General features: G+C 50.0%; 1 protein-coding gene across 1 annotated transcript; it reads left to right on the top strand.

Annotated features, from left to right (window-relative positions):
- Positions 1 to 817: 817 nt before the first annotated feature.
- RTRAF (RNA transcription, translation and transport factor) lies at positions 818 to 24,484 on the top strand. Its single transcript, XM_045016524.1, has 8 exons — positions 818 to 975; positions 9,481 to 9,605; positions 11,501 to 11,600; positions 12,660 to 12,746; positions 14,002 to 14,090; positions 17,432 to 17,500; positions 22,725 to 22,773; positions 24,148 to 24,484. The coding sequence occupies exons 1-8, from the start codon at positions 915 to 917 to the stop codon at positions 24,300 to 24,302; spliced, it is 735 nt and encodes a 244-aa protein (XP_044872459.1). The 5' UTR covers positions 818 to 914; the 3' UTR covers positions 24,303 to 24,484.
- Positions 24,485 to 24,498: the final 14 nt, after the last annotated feature.

Here is a 24,498-nt window from a genome sequence, read left to right on the forward strand (position 1 = left end):
CTATCTGTGCCCCTCCTCCTACTCCCTCCCCTCCCCATCTGTGCCTCTCACACCCCCCCTTCTCCCTCCCCCTCTATCTGTGCCCCTCCTCCAACTCCCTCCCCTCCCCATCTGTGCCTCTCACCCCCCCTTCTCCCTCCCCCTCTATCTGTGCCCCTCCTCCAACTCCCTCCCCTCCCCATCTGTGCCTCTCACCCCCCCTTCTCCCTCCCCCTCTATCTGTGCCCCTCCTCCAACTCCCTCCCCTCCCCATCTGTGCCTCTCACCCCCCCCTTCTCCCTCCCCCTCTGTCTGTGCCCCTCCTCCAACTCCCTCCCCTCCCCATCTGTGCCTCTCACACCCCCCCTTCTCCCTCCCCCTCTATCTGTGCCCCTCCTCCAACTCCCTCCCCTCCCCATCTGTGCCTCTCACACCCCCCCTTCTCCCTCCCCCTCTATCTGTGCCCCTCCTCCAACTCCCTCCCCTCCCCATCTGTGCCTCTCACACACCCCCTTCTCCCTCCCCGTCTATCTGTCCCCCTCCTCCAACTCCCTCCCCTCCCCATCTGTGCCTCTCACCCCCCCCTTCTCCCTCCCCCTCTGTCTGTGCCCCACCCTATGACCCAATTGCCTTTCTCCCTCCCTAAGCCCCGCCCACATCCCTCCGCCCCTCCTCTCCGCTGCCTGCCCGTGTCCGCCTGTGGCGCTGTCAATAAAGTTGGTTGAACGCGCGGCCTCTCTCCGCGGCTGCCTCGCTGGCTTCGTCCCTCGACTCGCTCTGCGGGCAGCCGATTGGTCGCGGCAGCTGCCGCTCTCGGGCTTGGGCCAATGGGCGGCCTAGACCGCCCCTTTCTCCCCGCCCTTCTCCCGCTGCCCGGCGCTGCGAGCGAGCGGCTGCTGCGCGGAGGCTGAGGCGCTGCGGCCCGCGGAAGGAGGATGTTCCGCCGAAAGCTGACCGCGCTGGATTACCACAACCCGGCCGGCTTCAACTGCCGAGGTGCGGGGCCGGGCGCCGCGCGGGGACTAGGCCGCGGGCCCCTCTCCCTGGACGGGCTCCACCTCCCCCAAGCTGCTCTAGGCCCCGTCTCGCCGTCCCCGCGCTCCCCAGAGAGCTGACCCGCCCCGTCCCCCTCAGGTAGCCCCCCCCGGGGCGCCCCGCCCCCCCCTCTGCTCGGGTAGCGCCCCCCCCGCGGCCCCCCGGTCCCCCCCCCTCTGCTCGGGTAGCGCCCCCCCCGCGGCCCCCCGGTCCCCCCCCCTCTGCTCGGGTAGCCCCCCCCCGGGGCCCCCCGTCCCTCCCCCTCTGCTCGGGTAGCCCCCCCACCCCCCGGGGCCCCCCGTCCCTCCCCCTCTGCTCGGGAAGCCCCCCCCCGCGGCGCCCGGTCCCCCCCCCTCTGCTCGGGTAGCCCCCCCCCGCGGCGCCCGGTCCCCCCCCTCTGCTCGGGTAGCCCCCCCCGCGGCGCCCGGTCCCCCCCTCTGCTCGGGTAGCCCCCCCCCGGGGCGCCCGGTCCCCCCCCTCTGCTCGGGTAGCCCCCCCCGGGGCGCCCGGACCCCCCCTCTGCTCGGGTAGGCCCCCCCCTCTGCTCGGGTAGCCCCCCCCCCGGGGCGCCCGGTCCCCCCCCCTCTGCTCGGGTAGCCCCCCCCCGGGGCGCCCGGTCCCCCCCCTCTGCTCGGGTAGCCCCCCCCCCGGGGCGCCCGGCCCCCCCCCCTGCTCGGGGCCCCCCCCCCCCGGGGCGCCCGGTCCCCCCCCCTACGGTCGGGTTGCCCCCCCCCCGGGGCGCCCGGTCCCCCCCCCTCTGCTCGGGTAGCCCCCCCCCCGGGGCGCCCGGTCCCCCCCCCTCTGCTCGTGTTGCCCCCCCCCCGGGGCGCCCGGTCCCCCCCCCTCTGCTCGGGTAGCCCCCCCCCGGGGCGCCCGGTCCCCCCCTCTGCTCGGTTCGCCCCCCCCCTCTGCTCGGTTCGCCCCCCCCTCCGCGGGGGTTGCCCCCCCCCCGGGGCGCCCGGTCCCCCCCCCACTGCTCGGGTTTCCCCCCCCCCCCGGGGCGCCCGGCCCCCCCCCCCCTGCTCGGGTAGCCCCCCCCCCCCGGGGCGCCCGGGCCCCCCCCCCGCTGCCCGGGTTGCCCCCCCCCCCCGGGGGGCCGGGTCCCCCCCCTCTGCTGGGTTAGCCCCCCCCCCCCGGGGCGCCCGGTCCCCCCCCCCTCTGCTCGGGTAGCCCCCCCCCCCCCGGGGCGCCCGGGCCCCCCCCCGCTGCTCGGGTCGCCCCCCCCCCGGGGCGCCCGGTCCCCCCCCCGCTGCTCGGGTAGCCCCCCCCCCGGGGCGCCCGGTCCCCCCCCCCTCTGCTCGGGTAGCCCCCCCTCCCCGGGGCGCCCGGTCCCCCCCCCACTGCTCGGGTAGCCCCCCCTCCCCGGGGCGCCCGGTCCCCCCCCCCTCTGCTCGGGTAGCCCCCCCCCCGGGGGGCCCGGGCCCCCCCCCCCTCTGCTCGGGTAGCCCCCCCCCCGGGGCCCCGGGGCCCCCCCCCCCTCCGCTGGGGGAGCCCCCCCCCCCGGGGCGCCCGGTCCCCCCCCCCTCTGCTCGGGGCGCCCCCCCGGCGGGGCGCCCGGTCCCCCCCCTCTGCTCGGGTAGCCCCCCCCCGGGGCGCCCGGTCCCCCCCCTCTGCTCGGGTAGCCCCCCCCTCTGCGCGGGTTGCCCCCCCCGGGGCGCCCGGTCCCTCCCCCTCTGCTGGGGGATGCCCCCCCCCGGGGGCCCCCGGTCCCTCCCCCTCTGCCCGGGGAGGCCCCCCCCGGGGCTCCCCGTCCCTCCCCCTCTGCTCGGGTAGCCCCCCCCCCGGGGCGCCCGGTCCCCCCCCCTCTGCTCGGGGTGCCCCCCCCTCTGCTCGGGTAGCCCCCCCCCCGGGGCGCCGGGTCCCCCCCCCTCTGCTCGGGTAGCCCCCCCCCGGGGCGCCCGGTCCCCCCCCCTCTGCTCGGGTAGCCCCCCCCCGGGGCGCCCGCCCCCCCCCTCTGCTCGGGTTGCCCCCCCCTCTGCTCGGGTTGCCCCCCCCCGGGGCGCCCGGTCCCCCCCCCTCTGCTCGGGTAGCCCCCCCCCCGGGGCGCCCGGTCCCCCCCCCTCTGCTCGGGTTGCCCCCCCCCTCTGCTCGGGTAGCCCCCCCCCCGGGGCGCCCGGTCCCCCCCCCCCTGCTCGGGTAGCCCCCCCCCGGGGCGCCCGGTCCCCCCCCCTCTGCTCGGGTAGCCCCCCCCCGGGGCGCCCGCCCCCCCCCTCTGCTCGGGTAGCCCCCCCCTCTGCTCGGGTAGCCCCCCCCCCGGGGCGCCCGGTCCCCCCCCCCTCTGCTCGGGTAGCCCCCCCCCCCGGGGCGCCCGGTCCCCCCCCCCTCTGCTCGGATAGCCCCCCCCCCGGGGCGCCCGGTCCCCCCCCCCCACTGCTCGGGTAGCCCCCCCCCCCGGGGCGCCCGGGGCCCCCCCCCCTCAGCCCGGGGTGCCCCCCCCCCCGGGGGGCCCGGGCCCCCCCCCCCTCTGCTTGGGTAGCCCCCCCCCCCGGGGCGCCCGGTCCCCCCCCCCTCTGCTCGGGTAGCCCCCCCCCCCCCCGGGGCGCCCGGTCCCCCCCCCCTCTGCTCGGGTAGCCCCCCCCCCCCCGGGGCGCCCGGTCCCCCCCCCCTCTGCTCGGGTAGCCCCCCCCCCCCGGGGCGCCCGGTCCCCCCCCCCCCTCTGCTCGGGTAGCCCCCCCCCCCCCCGGGGCCCGGGCCCCCCCCCTCTGCTCGGGTAGCCCCCCCCCCCCCGGGGCGCCCGGTCCCCCCCCCCTCTGCTCGGGTAGCCCCCCCCCGGGGCGCCCGGTCCCCCCCCCTCTGCTCGGGTAGCCCCCCCCCCCGGGGCGCCCGGTCCCCCCCCTCTGCTCGGGTAGCCCCCCCCCGGGGCGCCCGGTCCCCCCCCCCCTCTGCTCGGGTCGCCCCCCCCCCCTCTGCTCGGGTAGCCCCCCCCCGGGGCGCCCGGTCCCCCCCCCCTCTGCTCGGGTAGCCCCCCCCCCGGGGCGCCCGGGCCCCCCCCCCTCGGCTCGGGTTGCCCCCCCCCCGGGGCGCCCGGTCCCCCCCCTCTGCTCGGGTAGCCCCCCCCTCTGCTCGGGTTGCCCCCCCCGGGGCGCCCGGTCCCCCCCCCTCTGCTCGGGTAGCCCCCCCCCCGGGGCGCCCGGTCCCCCCCCTCTGCTCGGGTAGCCCCCCCCCGGGGCGCCCGGGCCCCCCCCGCGGCTCGGGTAGCCCCCCCCTCTGCTCGGGTAGCCCCCCCCCGGGGCGCCCGGTCCCCCCCCCTCTGCTCGGGTAGGCCCCCCCCCGGGGCCCCCCGGTCCCTCCCCCTCTGCTCGGGTAGGCCCCCCCCGGGGCACCCCGTGCCCCCCCCTCTGCGCGGGTTGCCCCCCCCCCGGGGCTCCCCGTCCCTCCCCCTCTGTTCGGGTTGCCCCCCCCCCGGGGCTCCCCGTCCCCCCCCCTCTGCTCGGGTAGCCCCCCCCCCGGGGCTCCCCGTCCCCCCCCCTCTGCTCGGGTAGCCCCCCCCCCGGGGCCCTCCGTCCCTCCCCCTCTGCTCGGGTAGCCCCCCCGCCCCTCGGGGCGCCCCGCTCTTGTAGCCCCCCTGCCCCTCGGGGCGCCCCGGTCCCCCCTCTGCTAGGTTAGCGCCCCGCCCCCCCCGCTCGGGTAGCCCCCCCCGAGGCGCCCTGCTCGGGTAGCCCCCCCCCGGGGCGCCCAGTCGCCCCTCTGCTCGGGTAGCCCCCGGGGCGACCCCCAAGTAGCCTCCGTCGCCATCGCTAGTTCTGGCCTTAGGGCGCCCCTCCCCTGCAGCTCCTGCAGCGCTCTAGGGCTGCTCCCAAATGCTCTACGGACCCTTCATCCCTCCCCGCCGCCGCCTCTGGCCCCATGGGCCTAGCTGGTAGGCAGCTGCTCCGGCCTTGATCGCTGGCTTCACGCACACGGGGTTGTGTGGCCTGGCGTCCTGCCCTCCCCCTAGGAGCAGAAAAGTGTGCGCGTGTTCGGCGTGGGTGGATTCCCTAGCATGGGCTTGTCTGGGCTGGGGAAAGGCGGCCTTAGGAAAGGTTAATTAACAATGCTTTGTCCTGTCTGGCAATCAGGCGATGAAAGAAATGTTCCTGGGCAATGTACGATAAGGCTGTTTCTGGAGCAGATATCTGTGTGTTTATTTTTAATTCATTCATGAAGGTTGTGAAGTTATACTGTCAATGGTTAGCAAATGCCAGAATTCAAGTTGCCTGTGCAACCTTACTTCAGCTGGGTGTTGCATTGTTCTATACTGTGTAATTACTTGATTATATTCAATTTCTCTCCCCTTCCCCTCCCCCCAGACTGCTATCTCAGTGCACAGGATCTGCTCAGTTAATGAACAGCTATGCAGTATTTTGTTATCTTTGTTGTTAAAGATGTGGCCCTAGACCTACCTTTCTGCACACTATTCAAACCCTTCCCAGATCACAGAATTATTTCCTCATGAGCTTTTCCATGGTGCTCATCACAACAGTACTTGAGTGTTTCCCAAACAGTAATGAATTTATTTTCTCAAGACTTCTGTGGGCTAAGGTGATATTATTATATACCCATTTTGCAGTTATGGACCTGAGGCAGAGATGTCCAGTTTGAGATGCCTAGTAACTGATTTTTCAGAGTGCTTCCCACTATATATTGCTTTACATGTTCAAACACAGTTTGGATTGGCTTTGGTTGCAGCTGTGAGTGCTCAGCACTTCTGTAGTTCAGATCCCAGGGTCTCAAGTTGGGCACCTAAAAAAATGAACACGCAATTTAGGTGCCACCTGTGAAAAGTCTGGTTTTAAGTAACCTACCTAGCATGATCTAAGAGCTCTGTGCCAGAGGTAGGGATAAAATCCAGTTCTCCAGGGCAACATTCGGCTGATTTTTTTTACCGGGAGACCATCCTTTCTCTTCCTGCAATCCCTGCCTTGTTCAGGACACGCCTTCCAACTTCTACAACCAATGAGGCACAGTTATCCTACAGACTGGTCTCATTCACTCCTACCCCTGATTCATCCCCCAGAGCAGGTCCAGTCTCCACTGAATGAGGTGGTGTTCCAATGGAAAAAATGGTATGTGATAATGTAATTATAGACTGTATCATAATGCATGTGCACATGCAACCCTAATTCTGGCATTTCCTAACTTTTCATTGCTTGATTTTTGCAACCTTAATGTTCTTTTACTGTAGTCTTTTGGGGGTGGGGGTGGGTGTGTAGATAGATGTGTAGTTTGGCCTGTGTGTTCAGTTTTAAGCTTCAGGTGATTTGTTGTCTTTTTTTCCCTTGGTGCCTCCTTCAGTGAGTGGAAAAGAGATGTTCTTGCATTTGCCAGCGTTGTTGATCTAAAGTGCTTTGTGGTGCACCTTGATAATTGTTGAGGCTACTTTATCAAATCTATCTTGTCAGGCAGTTCCCTTTCATTTATGTTGAAAGCAGAAGCAGGGGGGACGGGAGTGCTCCCGACAGGTTTAGGGTACATTATTCCGTCAAAACATTTTTGGGGCATTGAGAACATCGATCTCCACCCCTGCTGAAAGAATGGCTCACTGCAAGGATTGAAAATTACCCTGGTCTCAGGTCCAGGAGTAGAATTTACTACAGGATATTAAGGACTGAACCTGTGCAAAATAGCACTGCTGCTTTGAGGGGCCAATGCGAGATACCATAGCTTAAAAACATCAATCAACTGTGTATAGAAAATAATGTTGTATATCACTGAAGAGCAGGTTGTTTTTGTTTTCCGGACCTGGTGGCCAATGAGATATTGCATTCATGTCACTTTGATAACCATCTTCCACCCCTCCCTCCGTCCCCTGGCCTCAATTCCAGTCTAATGTAGTGATTGTTCTGTAGGACCTGTTAGATTTGAAATAAGCATTTTACATTGAATGAGAGCCAGGAAACCCAGGACTACATTCCCAAAGGGGCTTAATTTCCATTTAGGTGCCAGAATCCCCACTGGGGTTCACAAACCCCCTGCTCAGCTGCTGTGAATCCTGTAGGTGCCTGAACTCACTCAATGCCTAAGTTTTTGCAATAAACGTTTCCTAGGCACCTGTGTTTCTGCCTCTGAGCATGCATAGTGCTTCCTCGCTCGAGACATCCAGATATCTAAGCTCTAGTGTGATGTACAAACCGAGGGGAAGATAGGCAGAAGAAAATCTAACTTATTTGTGGGGCCTGATCTGGTAGGCACGTTCAAAGGCTGTTTACTGGAACAGGCCCTGCACACAAGCTCGTGTAAAATGGTTGGAGGGGAAGGAGCATCTGCCTCATGACTTTTAGTCCAGTTATTAGGGTACTTACCTGGGATATGCGAAATTCCAGATTTGAGCCCCCACCTCCGTCTGGGAGAGAAGGGATTTGAACGGGGATCTGCCACCTCTTTGAGTTTCCGAGCCATGGGCTGTTGAATATTCTGATGCGGGTCTCCCCCAGTCTCTCCTGTTGAAGCTGTTTGACCGTGGATAGATAAATAGTAATTGGAGCAGTAGGGCTAGATTCTGGGGCTTCCACATTCTGGATGAGTGCTCTAACCACCAGGCTATAGAATCATTCCCATGTTTGCTGTCCCAGTCTTCTTCCCACCCTGTCATCTTGCAAAAAACAGAATAGGCGCTGAACCCCTAGAGAGGGTTTGCAGCTGACAGTCCCAAGCAGGAGGTGGAACTGGGCATGGGGGAGCATGAGGCTTAGAGACACCACCCTCTCCCCTGTATCTCCCATTGACTAGCTTAGGCTGGGAGCTGCCTTGCCTGCTGGCTTTTGTGAATTCTATTCTGAGGCACCTATCTCCCTCCATTCGTTGTATAGGGAACCTGAGCACCTAACTCAGGCTTTGTGCATCCCAGTGGTTCTTTAGGCACCTAAAAGTTAGATGTGGCAAAACCGGCCACACCCAACTTCCTTTATGAATCTAGGCCCCACACTTCTGATATTATAAAGCAGTAATCTCTAACTCCCAGTGGTCTGGAAAATATGTATTGCTGAAATATAGTGGAATTGTATAGGGGAACAGGATGATGATGAGAAGAATTTCATTTAATATACATCACTCAACTAATCTGCTAAAATATTTTTCTGTGTTTTTGATAACTTTAATACTCTGTAAATTTTAATAGTTCTTAAAGGATACTTAATATATATATCTAGATAATACTTAGTCCTGCCAGGAGTGCAGGGGATTGGACGAGATGACCTCTAGAGCAGTGGCTGTCAAACTTTTGTACTGGTGACCCCTTTCACAGAGCAAGTCTGTGAGTGCGACCCCCCCCTTATAAATTAAAAACACTTGTTTATGTATTTAACACCATTATAAATCCTGGAGGCAAAGCAGGGTTTGGGGTGGAGGCTGATAGCTCACGACCCCCTCATGTATTAACCTCACGACCCCCTGAGGGGTCCCGACCCCCTGTTTGAGACCCCCTGCTCTAGAGGTCCCTTCCAGTCCTATGATGCTATGATCTCTCTCTGCTGTGGTTCACTTTCCTGTCAGAGGTTGAGAAACTGTTTATGACCGGTGGTCCTACTGCTATAAGCAGTTACTGTTTTCATAACCTTCTGCTGTGGAGAAAGTATCAGACTGTTGCCCTTTTTAAAAGCCTTGTATTTTCTCTACTTGGATAGTTGTGTATCTTGAATGTGGAAGCAAGAGCTACTTATAAAATCACTAGCATGGGACTCTAAAAGCCTCCCAGATCCCCGACTGACAGGATATTTTGAAAAGTGAGATAACACCCATATGCTAAGCACTGAAATTTTGCATTCTGACTAAGAATGCTTTGGCAGATCGATAGAGATATTGCTGGGGCCATTATATGTTTCTGATTTAATGTAATTTAGCACAGTATCTTAATTATCTCACCCTAAGAAACTGCATGGATAGTTTTTAATATTTTAAGTCTGTTCATGTTGATCCTAGATCACTGATCGGGAAAAAAAATTCTTTCTATGCTGCCTCATGAGGGGGTAGAGGGGTTTGTGCATGTATAATATCTATGAATGTTGTCTTTACAAGATAATATTGCTGCACATTGCAAAATGTGGCTTTCTTGTTTGGTTAGCAGGTCACTAAATCTGTCTTGTAACCTGTGACTTGATAGACCATTGAATTGCCGTTTTTTCGTATCATTGCTCTGTTCTCCTTTCTCTTCATACTTCACTTAGTAGTAATTCTAACTAAATTTTCTAACAAATATCTGTTCTTGTTGACTGACTAGAAGTTTTCAAGCCTATTTTTTAATATGATTAAAACATTCAAGTAAATTCTCTCATGGTGAAAGATTATAAATTAAGGTGTATTTTTGGAATCACTGGACAATAGAATTTGAAAAGAGAGAGAATTGGTTGGGGACACAGGTATTCAAATTATCTTCATGTGGTGGATCAGAATTTAAGGGCCTGCTTCTGCCCTCATTGAATTCTGTTTCTAAGAAAACATGACTTTATTCTGATTTATTATGTAGCTTATTGTTTTTATTTCTGGCTATAGATGAAACAGAATTTAGAAACTTTATTGTGTGGCTCGAAGACCAGAAAATCAGACACTACAAGATTGAAGACCGAGGAAGTCTAAGAAACATACACAATGACGAATGGCCTAAAGCCTTTGAAAAGGTAACTTTGTACCTGAAACAGTAGAACACATTATAACCTATGTGTGGTAGTTGTTTTTGGTGATATACATTGAGTAAAAAGAGATGATTTATGTTACAACAAATATATTTGAGACACAAGATGAGTGAGGGAATATTTTTATTGGATCAACTTTTTTTGCTGTGAGACAAGTTTTTGTGTTTACACAAAGCTGAAGAAGGGACCAACAGAAGTTGGTTCAATCAAAGATATTCCCTCATCCATATTGTCTAATATCCTGGGACCAAGGTGGCTACAATAACACTGCATACAACATATATATGAAAGGGAGAAAATGATGAATTCTTTATTCGCTAGAGTTCTGAATATTTTACAGAAGCCAGAATGCAGGGGTAATTGAACGCTGTAATTTGTGCGTAAGTTTCACTTAAATCTAAACATGATCAGTTTTTGCAATAATTGGTATCCTTACCTTAACCAGTAAGGAAAGAGGTATTTCTGCCTTTGATGCAGAAGGAAATGGACTAAAAATCTTTTTTTTTTTTTTCCTGCTTGAAACTACACACCAAGGTGGAAACTGACTAGGATCAGATAATCTTAGTTTTAGCAGCCTATAAAGGTCTACTGTAGCCAACTCTGTCTGTCTGCTACTTCTGATGTATGATTGTCCGCTGCCTGCAGAAAGCACGGCAGATAGCCATCAGTTTGTGGCAGACCTGCTGTGCATGAACACTCTGTCCGCTCTGTCTGTGTGACATCTGCATTCCTTTCTGTCTAAGGGCTCCATCCTGCAAGGTGCTGAACACTCTCTGGATCTGATGCTGCAAAGCAGTTAGTCTTTCAGCACATTTATTTCAGTGGGACTGCTTGCATGCTTCAGCCTCTTGAGGGATGAGGCTAAAGTGTTGAGGACTTCGTAGGACCGAGCCCTAAAGCACTGGAAGTGTAGTTGTTTTGTTTTTCTGGCCTGTCCTCTGTTTTCCCTGCTTGTGTTGTTGGAGGAAATGTGAGGGCGACATGGTGATGGCATAAGTATAAATTTAATTAGAATGTTTGGAGTGTTTTAAATCTCTTGTGTCTAATATTACAAGGAAAACATCAATTATTCACTAGTTCAGAAGCAGATATGATTGCAGTAAAAGCTGTGTTATCCGGCCCTGTACCAACCGGAAAGCTCTATAAACTGGCATTTCTAATCTTCATAGAAAGTCTGGTTTATAGTCTGGTTGGCGTGGGGCCGGCAGGCTCCCTACCTGGCTTCATATGGATCCCCGGAAGCTGCTCCTAGGCAGAGGAACAGGCCACGAGGGGTTTGGAGTGCAGGAGAGGGTGCAGGGCTGGGGGTTGGGGTGCGGCAGATGGCTCTGTGCGCTGCCTCCGGCTGCAGGTGCCATCCCCACAGCTCCCATTGCATGTGGTGAGTGCCCCCCCCGTATCCAGAACCCTGAAACCCCTCCCGCACTCCAAGCTGCTGCCCCAAGCCCTCTCCTGACCCCAAACCCCCTCCCAGAGCCTGCACCCCGTTCTGCGACCCAGCCTCCAGCCCTGTGCCCCCTCCCACATCCAAACTCCCTCCCTCTTAGTTAACCAGCATTTTTCACTTATCGGCACCCCCCCATTCCCTCAACGTGCTGGATAAAAATGCTTTTACTATACTAAGATGAGAGACATGGATGAATTGTGGCATGAGAAGCACTGAAATGCTTCAGAGGAACCACAGTGGGAATATAACGTATTTCAGGATGACATCATTCATTAATACTAGCCTTCTGACAAAACTGAGCTTGATAGAAGAGGGGATTGTAGAACTATTCTGATAGATCAGCATTATTGACAATGTTGACTAATTCGTGGATATGTTTCCTCCCAACCAATCATGATGATGGATGCATTTTCCCATTTTTTCTCCTCTGCAGTATCTGAAAGATGTTAACTGTCCCTTCAAGATACAAGAACGACAAGAAACAATTGATTGGCTTCTTGGGTTAGCTGTTAGGCTTGAGTATGGAGATAATGGTATGGTTGGTTTTTAAATACCTTTACTTAAATGTGGTAGGGAAACTGTTTTTTGAATGATTTTGTTAATATACAGGATCGTTCAACCTGAGGCAATGAGAGCACATAGAAAGTATGTTATTAAAAACGTGCAATTTACTTTCATCATTTTTATGAATTCTTATTTTTATTTTGTAACATTTGAATAGAGTTTTCTCCTTTCTAGAGCAACTTCTCTGCACTGATTTTTAACAGTAAACTCATAATGTGTTTCCTAGTTTGACGACAGAGGAAGAATTGAAATCATACACAAGGTTGACTTCACTATAGGATCAATGTGAGGCACAGAGGTGCAGAAAAGACATTGTGTCTCTTCAGCATATATTTGACCTTCAGCAGAAATAACAAGTCAAATAGTCTTAGCAAGATATACTTGCTTTCATATGGGGAAAAAAATTAAGTGGTAATATTCCTGTCCTGTTATCTAATAGGAATGGTGTCAGTTGTATAGTAAAGTGTCATTCTGTGTCAATCTGATGTCCAAGGATCAGGGTCAACTGAAATGTGTGACTAATGGTCCCATCTAGAGTGGTTACTGACTGTCCCCTCCATTAATATTGAAGGGACTCTAGCTTAGAAATCTAGTTGACGGCCTTTTTTATAGTAGTCCTTCGTGCTACAAGAATCAGTTGAATTGTTCCTTCTTGCTTAGCTAGGACGAAGACTGCCAGTTAAGAGTCTGTCAAGCTTTTATCCCCTCCCTGTGATGTAGCACATCTCTGCAGTTCTGCTTTGACTTTGAGCTAGTGCATAGGCAGTCGTAACAATTCCTACCTGAGCAAGGTTTATTAGAATCTTACTCTTCTGGAGTTTCAGTAGTGGGAAACAACTGAAACACCTACAAACTGACTTGGCTGCCAGTCTTCCACCATGTGCTGAAAATGCAGTTGGCCCAATTGCAGCTAACAACGTGCATTAGTAATGCTTTTTTCTATGCTTTGAGCTCCATTAATTTTAACTAATTATTAGCTCTCACCTGAATTTTACATTCATGAAGCAAAACTGTTTTTGTTTTGGCAGCTGATAAGTATAAGGACTCCACACCTGACAGTGCTAAAAATACTGATAATGCAGCAAAAAATGCAGAGCCACTGATAAACTTGGATGGTAAGTATGCAGTAACTTCTTGATCGCTAGAAAAATACTTTTGTTGATGCATCTTACTTCAGTCTGTTCCACTTAAATGTACAGCCTCTATCTATATTTTAAGGGAGAACCTGAAAGTCATATTTTAGCATTTTGGATACCAGATAGATTCAGAAAATCATCTTCAGAGTTTTTGAAATGTGTAGGTTCTGATATTCTAATGCTGTACTGAAAGTACCTATCTCAAGGCATGTTATGTCTTTTGATGTTCGTTTTGAAAGCTTTATTTCCCAAGATTCTTTGCATTTATAGTGAAGGAGACAAGTGCTAGTGGTTTGCTCCGTAGTAACTGCTCCATGTTAATTCCAGTCTTTTTGAATTGGGTTGATGAAGAGCTTGTTTTGGTGAGAGAGTCTTTTTCCTGTATAGCAAAGTACCTAGAGTTTTATTTGGGCATGAGGAGGAAGGAATGCAAGCCAGAAGAAGGGGAAGGGGGCGGGGGGAGAATATTCTAAAGAATAGTTAGTCTAGTCTAGTTAGATGTAGTCTAGTGAGCAGGACCTGATGAAATGCACCCTAGGTACTTAAGGGACTAGCTGAAGCAATCTCAGAATGATGAGAGATCTCTTTGAGAACTCAAGGAGAATGGGTTAGGTCTCAGAGGACTGGAGAAGGGAAACAATAGTACCTATCTGTAAAAAGATGGCCTGGGTAATTATAGTGTAATTTTGATCCCTGGAAAGGTACCGGAGCAAATAAAGTAACCACCAAACACATTCTCTACCCATCAACTCCTAGAAAAGTCAGAATCTGGCTCAGACTTCAGTCAGCAAGTATAATCCTGCTCTGCAGCCAAAAAGTGGTGTGGAGATCTTCAAAAGAGACCATACATTAATGGATTTACATTTTTTAAAGACTGAGACTGGCCTTCTGCTTATTAAGACATTTCCATGCATTTAACATGCATACTGGGTTGAAAATAATGCTTATTACACTTCATTGACATTTTTATATAATCAGTTTTCAGAATACAGCTGCACTTTAATTGCTCAGCCGTTCTCAGGGTTTGCTTGCTTTATAAAATGAAATGTAGATGAAACAAACACATTGTCAGATTGTGAATCCCTTATTCACCCTATGTAGTCTCATGGGATTACTCATGAAAGTAACTGTTGAATCCCTTATTCAAATTGTGATCAGTCGAATGCATGCAGAGCAAGAAATCTAACCTGCATTTTGGAAGCAAATATAATGACAATATGTATTTATCTTGCAGTGAATAATCCTGACTTTAAGGCTGGAGTGATGGCTTTGGCTAACCTTCTTCAAATCCAACGACATGATGACTATTTGGTAATGCTTAAGGTGAGGTTCACAACTTTAGTTTTTCATATTTTGGGAATCTGGTCTGAGCAGCTAGTATCTACCAGGAAAAAAACCCACCCATAACATGGTGTGTGAAGTCAGTAACTTTTGATTTTTGGGTGCAAATAAGTCTGCTCATACATTTTGTACTTAATTTCTGGTTGGTGTAAAAGAAAAATGATCTTTGGAATTGAAGATATGGGCATTTATATTTCAAAGATTTTCAACAAATGGTGGTAGAATTCCCGAAGGCGTTAACTGAGAATTCATGTTCAGTACTTGGAATGCTTCTGAGCCATCTAAAGCTGCTGCTTGGCACTTATTTCATGCCTTTTATTCCAGCATCTCTGAATGCTTTAAAAATGTTAATGAATGTAAACCTCACAGCACACCTGTGAGGTAAGTAATGGTGTTCCAATTCTAGAGGCAGGGGCGGCTCCAGACCCCAGCATGCCAAGCGCGTGCTTGGGACGGCATGCCGTGGGGGGGCACTCTGCCGGTCGCCGGGAGGGCGGCAGGCGGCTCCGGTGGAGCCACGGGACCAGCGGACCCTCCGCAGGCATGCCTGCGGGAGGTCCACTGGAGCCGCGGGACTGGCGACCGGCAGAGCGTCTCCCGTGGCATGACGCTCTGCTTGGGGCGCCGAAATGTCTAGAGCCGCCCCTGTCTAGAGGTGGGAGAAACTTAAGGACAGAGGCTAGGTGATGTGTCCAGAGTCTCTCAAAAAACTTGCAGCAGAACCAGAATTAGAACCTGTATCTCCTGACTTCCAGGCCTGTACTTCTTCCACTGTCCTTCCACTTTGCCTTAACTAAAGCAGATTTAAATTTTATCCTGTAAATTAGTCAGACTTTCTAGTGGCCAGATAAAGTAAATTGGCTGATTTTCTAATTTATGCTCCTATCCCAAGTACTAATTGGAACGCTCAGATCTGTGGTTCAGTGATGGAACTCTGTAGTCTTCTTCTATGAATCTTGGATCAAAACTGTATTCTTGCATCATTGTACTGGATTGGAGCAAACTAACCCCTCAGTCTTGATCATAACAAAATGTGGAAATAAGCTTTGTTTTGTTCAGCAACCAAAAATATGCGAGGTGTTTCAGACAAATAAAAGAATAAGGTCCCTGCCCTGCAGGGCCTACAACAGGGATCGTCAGCCTTTGGCACGCGCCGTGCCAGGGTAAGGACCCTGGTGGGCAGGGCCAGTTTGTTTCCTGCTGCGTCCGCCGGTTTGGCCGATTGTGGCTCCCACTGGCCGCGGTTTGCTGTCCCAGGCCAATGGGAGTTGCGGGAAGCGGCGCGGGCCAAGGGATGTGCTGACCTATAATTCTTCCCCAAGAAATTCAGTCACATTTAATTAAGTCATTATTTTTTTAATGACTGTCATCAGCATTGAAGCATGTTCTCTGGAATGGTGGCCAAAGCAAGAATGGACATCCTAGTGTTTAGCATATCTGGCGCGTAAATACCTTGCAGTGCCAGCTACAAAAGTGCCATGCAAATGCCTGTTCTCTCTTTCAGGTGACACTGTAAATAAGACGAGGGCAGTAAATGTAAACAAACTTGTTTGTCTTAGTGATTGGCTGGACAAGAAATAGGACTGAGTGGACTTGTAGGCTCTGAAGTTTTACATTGTTTTATTTTTGAGAGCAGTTATGTAAAAAAAAAATTATATTTATAAGTTGCACTTTCACAATAAAGAGATTTCACCACAGTACTTGTATTAGGTGAATTGAAAAATATTTCTTTTGTTTATAATTTTTACTGTGCAAATATTTGTAATGAATAATATAAAATGAGCACTGTACACTTTGTAGTCTATGTTGTAATTGAAATCAAGATATTTGAAAATGTAGAAAATATCCAAAATATTTAACAAATTTCAGTTGGTATTCTATTGTTTAACAGTGCGATTAAAACTGCAATTAACTCAAAAAAAATCTTGATTTAAAATATTAATCACAATTCATTGCGAGTTAACTGATTAATCGACAGCCCTACTATATTTGTATTATGTTTTTCTATGTAAATGTATTGAAACCTCAAAATTTGAGAGAAAAGCAGTGAATAGGGCCAGAAATGTGGAGAGGATGACACAACACAACAGGCAAAGAACATCCTGAGAGAGCTCTTTTGCTTTTAACTGGTTAAGACTAAAACTCCATGTTGGCAGTTCTGGCTATATAAACTGCCCTAATTTTGTTCTTTTGGCTTGATATAGCTAGAATGTGTCAGTGGAATTGCTGTTTTGTGCACAATTTTGTGATGCATAATTTCTATATGTGAACAATGTGATAATCTAAATTAATACTTGGATATTATACAGTGGCTGTTTTAGAAAAGCCTAAGAGAACAAGAGTTCCAGCTAAAATTTACTAAACCTTAGTAGCTAATAAAGCAAAATTTCCTTGATGTTCTCTTTGCCCAACTAACATTTTGAGAAGTTGGCCGGGGAGAACATCTTCCTCACAGGTACCAACAGAGCTAAAATAATTTTTCTTTCTGGTAAGTCTCATTATTTTGATAGTCATCGCAGGTGTAATGATTTAATGACGAGACATCCTAAACAAATTCATATTCTTAGTCAAATTAATCTCTTAATGCCAGTTCCCCTGGTTTGAAAGAAAATTCTATATTGCCTTAGATCAGTGTTGTAATGTCACATGTCAACTTTAATCGAAATAGAAAATAGGAGAAATAGAAAGTGAAGTGATGCATGAAGTAATTTGAGTGCTTTTGTCATCCTTGGATAACTCAGCAAGGAAATGGTGAGAGAAACAGCTGTAATGAGTAGGCTTTTTGCTTTGTTATGGTCTAATTCTGGCTCTCCCGTATCCCTCAAATTATTTTTAGAAGCCTTCATACAGACATGTATCAGTATGAATAGTCCTGGAGTGGTGCAAGTTGCCAAGTGCAGGAGCTTGTAAATTAACCAGATGGGCAGAAGGATTGTAAAATATCCAAGATCAAGGCTGTACTCCCCCCACCCCATTTTTAAATATTACAAGACCTTTTGACTTCATGTTTTATAAACAACTCAATAGCCAAATTTACTTCAGATTCTGTGTGAGTGGACGAGGGCTCAGACCATGGCAAAGGGCTCCCAGCGGCAGAAAGCACCTTCATCGGAAAGTTTCTAGTAGTGCAAAATTTTGTGGGCCTTGCATCTGGCACCAAAGCCTCAAAAGTAGGTTCTGCTGACTTGGGAGGGGGACCATGGCTAGCTCATCCTGGGGATGAGGCAGCCTCTGGTTGAGGTTAAAGCTGACTTCCTTGGAGTACGGGAGAGACATGCATCAACATGGAATTCTTACTTTGATCTTCAAACTTTGCTTCCTAGGCAATTCGCATTTTGGTTCAAGAGCGCTTGACTCAGGACGCCATAGGAAAGGCAAATCAATCGAAGGAGGTAAGTAAGTGAATGTAACACAAGTCCACCTGATGTAATGAGTCTTTACAGTATTCAGTCAAGTACATTTAAATATAGAAATGGATGTTATTTCTGGCTAGAATTTGTATGCGGTAGTGCTCAGGTAGGAGAGGTCGAAGATTTACCCACTTCATACAGCAAACCTGAATCTGAAAGACCAAAGGAAAAGTCACACACAATAATCAAATGCATTTGATTTTTTCATATTACAAATATAGCTATATTTGTAAATGATAGTTATTTAAACAAGTTTGCGGCTTAATGGGGTGTAATCACAATCCTCTAACATTACAGTAATGTACACAACCACAGGTTTCAGTATCATCATTTCAGTGGAATAGGAAGGTGTGTCCTGGACTGACTCTTGTTTCCAAGTAATAGTGATGGCTAAATAAACAAGTGGAAGTATTTCATTTTCTTCCCTGTAGTGTAGAATATGCTGTTTCTAGCTTCTCATGTGACTTTTGTGGGAGTTGGGGAGGGAATCTAGACATTTTTCCCCTACCCATTCAAAAGAGAAATGACTGAGATGTATAATTCCATAATTAAAGAATTGCATGAATAATATATCTGTGAAAATAAGGCTACAGCGCAATTTTGAATACTGATAGGTTTGTAAGACATTCAGAATGCGTTTGGACAAACATTGCAAAAGGAATGTTCAGAGAGAACAATTCTGGTTTATCAGAGTCATTTCTTAAACATTCTGGCCATTCAGTCCATTACTTGCACTACAAGCTGCTGGTGTGGTGTACTGAGTTCAGATAGTAAAGGCAACTTGTACACCTTTAGGGCAAAGCATTGTCCAGAACTGTTCCTAAAGAGCAGCTATATATGCTCAAGAGTTGCAGGTCCCTTCATCCCTCATGACATCTACATCACAGCAGCACGTACTGTATGATAGATAATCAGTAGATGCCACTTCCTGTATTTGTTGTTTGGTGAGTACAAATGAGTCTTGAGTTGTAATCCACACTAACTTAGTAAGCACTGGTGCAATAAACAAAGGCCTTAGATGCACATGTGACGGGTTCCACCCGGAACTGGGGCTGACTGAGCCCCCTGACCCACCAGCCTCTCCCCCTCTCACTGTGCTGCTAGGACAAGCTGTAGCCTGCTCCCAGGCCTACACTCCCGCATTAATACAGACGGACACACTGAGCATGCAGGCTGACCAGCCACTGCATGAACCAACAATAGAGAGGCTACAGCCAAGATACCCCCAGCTTCCCAACCTAGGACCCCAGAGCTGGACTGCTCTGCCCTGGTCAAAACGCCAACCAGTAGGAATTTATTATCCAGTTCACCTCTCCCTCAATGTGGAGAGGAATATGCAACCAAGTTGTGTTAACCAAGTTGAGATTTTTCCCCAGACACTTCACTGGTTTAGATCAAAACATAAAACAGGTTTATAAACTACAAAAAGATTGCTTTTAAGTGATAGCAAACAGATCAAAGCAGATTACCTAGTAAATACACAAAACCACAAACTAAACCTAAGATGCTAGAAAGACTGGATATGAATTAGCAATTTCTCACCCTGACTGATGATACAAGCAGGCTGACAGATTCTCAAGGCACAAGCTGTACTTGCTTTGCAGCTGGGCTCCCCACCCCCATTCCAAACACTTTTTCTTTCAGAGCTTCTTTCAGCTGTTGAGTTGTGGGGGAGTGAAGAACAACAGATGATGTCACTCCCTGCCTTGTATAGCATTTCCATACAGTAAGAACCCTTTGTTTCAAACTTGGTTCCCAGACCAGTTTGTGAAAAAATACAGGTACCCAAAATGGAATCTAGAGTCATGTGGTCTGGTCAGATGCCCTTGCGTCATAGCAGCCATTACTTACAGGCTGTCTGGAGTTCTCAGGACGGCTCACCAGGTGGGGGGATAAGCTTTTCCTGAGGCTTATTGTCTTTCCTAATGGCCTGTTACCCTGAATAGGCCCTTCACCACCAGCTGTCTAGGCTGGAAACATGTTGCCTAGTGGGTGTTACCCAGGTGTGACCACATGTGAAATACAGATACATAGTCAATATTCATAACTTCAAATACAAAAACAATACACGCATACAAACACGATAATCATATTTAGTAAATCATAACTTTTCCAATGACACCTTACATGACCCATCTTGTATGAAATGCATCATTATTATGCCATAATCATATCCTAATTATATTACTATGACGAATATGGGGTGTAGTGTCACAATACATTAGTGGTTGAATTAGATTTTAAAACTATTACAAGAGAATGTGAACAGCTGAGATTACTATATCAATGTCAGTTTTAGGATGTTAAGCATGTTAAATTGAAAGCTAACCCTGTGCTGCTGTTACTTACGTCCGTATAGTGTTGGAGTAGAAAAACAGAAGTTTGATATCTCCCAAACCCCCCACCACCACCACCACACACACACCAGTAACTGCTATAAGAAAACATAATCCTCTCCTTTGTTTGGGAGAGGGTAGAATTCCATTTTCTTCTCTATTTTCAGCAAACAAGGTTACCTGTTAATATTTTATAGTTCCCAAAGGTGTGTTTGGCCCTTCACAGAAGGCATAGAACGAGCCAGTAACTAGCCCAGGGTGCTTATGGACTAAATTTTAGAGTGATGCAGCAAGTGACAGAGACAAACAGGAGGAAATTGTTTTGTGAGAGGATGAGCGTTTCAGTACTCAGATACTCAGTTAATGCATGTACACAACGTGGGAAATGATGTTAGCAGAATAAATGGATTATATAATAATCTTCCACAACACACCTTTTAGGAGCAAGAAAGACCAAAGGTTGCAATTCACATTGTACTGTGCCAAATTGATCAAAATGTCTCTTAAGAAGTCGAATCATTAGGAACTTAATGGGATAGAGAGGATAACAAACTTTTCAGAGTTAGCTCAGATTGGTAGTATCCGAAGTTGGGCAGTTTGATGGCTGTTGAATAACTGCTTTCAGTGAAACTATGGTCTGATCCTGTGCCCTTTGGACAAGACTCTGCATAAAAATTGTCGTTCTGACATTCTTGGCAACCTCAACACAATGGCTAAGGATTAAATGGATGTAGAAGTGGAAGTCCTAGAGATGATTTCTCCAACTGAAGGATGAGGCATGCTGCCAGGACTGCATGGGGAGACTTGCACAACCCACTTGTTTTTACCAGCTCTGTGAATAAACTGAAAACTTCACTTCGCTAGGACTGTCAAAAAGTACATCTTTTAAGATCAGTAGATTTCCTTATTTAAATATGGACTAGATTTTTTTTTTAACTGACTTTATAGCTCTAGGTCAATATTTAATCAGAGTCTAGACTAGGATTCTGATTATACTGCTAGCTGAAGAGAAACTTTTATCACTGACTTTGGAATATGAATACTTCCCAATTCCTGTAATGTACCTCAGGTATATTTGAAATATGAAAACAAATTCCATCTATAAAAATAAGAGACTTTCAGTACAAGATAATTCTATTCGTATGACAGTATTTAAAGGTTTGCGATCAGTATCCGTACTGTAAAGTCTTTACAGTAGACGCAAGGGAGAGGAAGTAGTTACATTAATTATTTTGGTGTCTTGCCACAAGACCACATTCCCTTCATAAACCTCTTTATGGCGCAAAGGGGATATAAAACTGCCTTAAGACAGCATCTGATTCCTGGGGGTTTTCTGACATAGGGAGTGTGTCAGAGGTAGGAAGGGAAAGGCGATTCTCTGGTGTGTTCCAAACATTGTGCAATGCTTTTGGCTTTCCCTTCCAAACAAACTGTTCATGCTGGTAGTTCTTGAGCATGTTAAGCGTGCCATAAGGAATCTATGCCATTTACATAGTTGGGTTTATACCTGGCCAATCAATCACTGAGCAGATTTTTATCATTAGACCAATTTATTGAAAAGGCCCAAGAGTTTCAGCAGAGGAAAGATGAAGTGCCTACAGCCTTTATAGGTTTAAAAGCTGCCTTTGACTTCGTTGATCGTTGCTCCCTTTGCCTGCTGGTGTGCCTGGCAAGCTCCTCAATCGTCTCGTAGAAATGCCGCGCCAAAGTGACAGCTGCGTCCGCATAGGTGCTAGGATGTCCAGCTGGTTTGAGTACAACTACGGCATCCACCAAGGGTGCATGACTGCTCCAGATCTGTTCAACACCGTTATTGACCGACTAATGGAAGCCGTCATTAGCTGCATACTGAGAGTTGTACTGTCTGTCTTCTGCATAGCAAGCTTGGAATATGCGGGTGACGTGGCTATATTCGCATCCTCACAAACTAACCATATCAATGCCCTGAAAGTCTGCTTTCAACTGACTTGAAGCCCAAACTGATTAAAGTGGCTAATGGATCTCTACCTCATCCCATCGTAATCGAGGGACAAGAAGTTGAATTCGTCAGCCTATTTGAGTATCTTGCCTCTGTGTCACCAAGAAGAGAGGTTACCTGGCTGAGACACAACATCAAATCGGCAAGCTACTGGGTGCTATGCATGCTCTTTGGAAACCTCTGGCCACATATCAACTCTAAGATTCAAATCTTTCAAGCAGAAGGGGCTTTTGTCCTTTTGTGTGGCTCTGAAACCTGAGCCACCACAGACACACATGCCCCAGCTGAATACTTTGGACATGAAACTACTGCGATGTATTGAAGGCGTATGGTGATTTCATCACATTATGAACGAGTATGTCAGGCAATAGACCAGCCACCTGCCGATATCTTCCCAAATGACTCAGCATTGGCTCAGGTGGCTTGGCCATCTGATCTGTATGCCAGAGTCCATAGCAGCCTGCCAGGCGTGTGCATTTAATCCAGTAAAAGCTGGATGTAGAAGACCTCGTGCCTCACGCTGGAGGGCTGTTGTAGCTTCCAACCATGTCCGTCTCAGTATAGAGCAGGCCGCAACGATGGCAGACCAGACGATCCAAAGTGTGCACTCTGTGCTCTGAGCAGGCGAGATAACGAATGAATGTAGGGAATGGTGTTAAGGATGAAACTCTCCCTTTTATGTACAGCTAGATTACACATTGCACTACGCTGGGTCAAATGCTGTCCTTGTGGGGAACACGGTACTTAGGTGGGTTCAACCAGAATCATCACATTTGTGTTTTAGTTGGGCAAAATTATGGTCCATTTTACTCCAAAGTTATTTAGTCAATGTCTGATTTCCCCTGCCCCCCAGGCATTTGTAATGGCATTTTATTTTATTTTTTTCTTCAAGGGTTTGCCTGTTGCTTTAGAAAAGCACATTCTTGGTTTTGACACAGGAGGTAAGATTTTATTTTTTATATACTGTTTTAAACAGTGATGCTGCATTGGACTAAGTACATAGTTAATCTTTAGAAGTATATGATATGTACAGTAAAAAGGCATAATTTTTCCAGAAGCCAAAAGGGATGTTTTTCTTACTTTACAGGAATTTATTTACAAAAGTTCTCTTCCATCTTCTGCTGGAGCATAAAAGTAGAAGACTGTTGATGGAGTAGAACAGGGGTGGGCAAACTTTTTGGGCCGAGGGCCACATCTGGGTGGGGAAATTCATGCAGGGCCTGGGCAGGGGGTTGGGGTGTGGGAGGGGGTGTGGTGTGCAGGAATGAGCTCATGGCAAGGGATTGGGGCAGAGGAGGGGTGTATGAGGGGGCTCAGGGCAGGGGGTTGGGGTGCAGGAGGGGTGCGAGGTGCAGGCAGGGGGCTTAGGGCAGTGAGTTGGGGGGTGGGGTGCAGGAGGTGTTCAGGTCTGGCCCAGCGCTGCTTATTTAAAGCTGCTCCAGGGTGGCAGCGGTGCATACTGGGTCCAGGGCAGGATCCCTGCATGCCTGCCCTGTCCCTGGCCCCACGTTGCTCCAGGAAGTGCTGTGGCCCCTGGGGGAGGGAGGGCGGAGGGCTCAGCATGTGCTGCCCTTGCTGTGCCTCCAGGTACCTCCCCCGAAGCTCCCACTGTTCCTGGCCAATGGGAGCTGTGGGGGGCGGTGCCTGGAGCAAGGGCAATGCATGGACCCCCCCCACCCCCAACCTGGATGCTGCAGGGATGTGGTGTTGGCCGCTTCTGAGAGCGGCACGGGGCCTACAGCGCCACGGGGGACACTCCTGCTGCCAGATCCAAAGCCTTGAGGGGCCGGATCTGGCCCACGGGCCCTAGTTTGCCCACCCCTGGAGTAGAAAAATATCTCAGGATAATGTTTACATGTTGCTGCCATGTAAAGACTGACATTTTATTGTAGGAGGGATTTATCCTTTTAACAAGATACTGTCAAAACCTTGTTTCTCCTGGCAGAGGACTTCTGTTGATTTAATGGTTGCCAAAGGGACTAGTGTTGATCTGCTGCGTTTTTGATTATTGGCTTGCAGGTAGCATGCTTTAGCCAGACGTAATAGTACAAGCTGATGTGCTCTCTGTTTGAGTGAATAATGGTCAACTGTCTATCTAGTCTAGTCTAATCTGACTGGCACAGATATCCCTTTTCCCATTAAACTCCTACTCAAACTAATTCATTTTCAGGTCTGCTGCAGTTCCTTGGTTCACTTAGTTTGTGCTCTGAGCTTTTCATACAACTGTAAATTGTTTTAGAAATTCTGTCTCCATGTTTTTAAAGGGAAGGTGCTTATTAACCATTAATGCGCATCTCCTTTTGCCAATGAACTAGATGCTGTCCTTAATGAAGCTGCCCAAATTCTTCGATTGCTGCATATAGAGGAACTCCGAGAGCTGCAAACAAAAATTAATGAAGCCATCGTAGCAGTTCAGGCAATTATTGCTGATCCAAAGACAGACCACAGACTGGGGAAAGTTGGAAGATGAGCAAGTTAAGACTGTAGTCTCCTGTGTACTTAGTACAATTAGGAACTATGTACAACTCTGGCATGCATTTTGAAATGGATATTCCACTGTTTTGAAAGAAAGCAAAGAGGAAATGGAATTCTGACTGGTCTAGTGAATTACCACCATTTTTCTTTAAATAAAGTTGGGGAAATAGATACAAATTGTTCTGTTTAGC

This window comes from Mauremys mutica, chromosome 4 (genome assembly GCF_020497125.1).
Source record: "Mauremys mutica isolate MM-2020 ecotype Southern chromosome 4, ASM2049712v1, whole genome shotgun sequence".
In the NCBI taxonomy this organism is placed as follows: Eukaryota; Metazoa; Chordata; order Testudines; family Geoemydidae; genus Mauremys; species Mauremys mutica.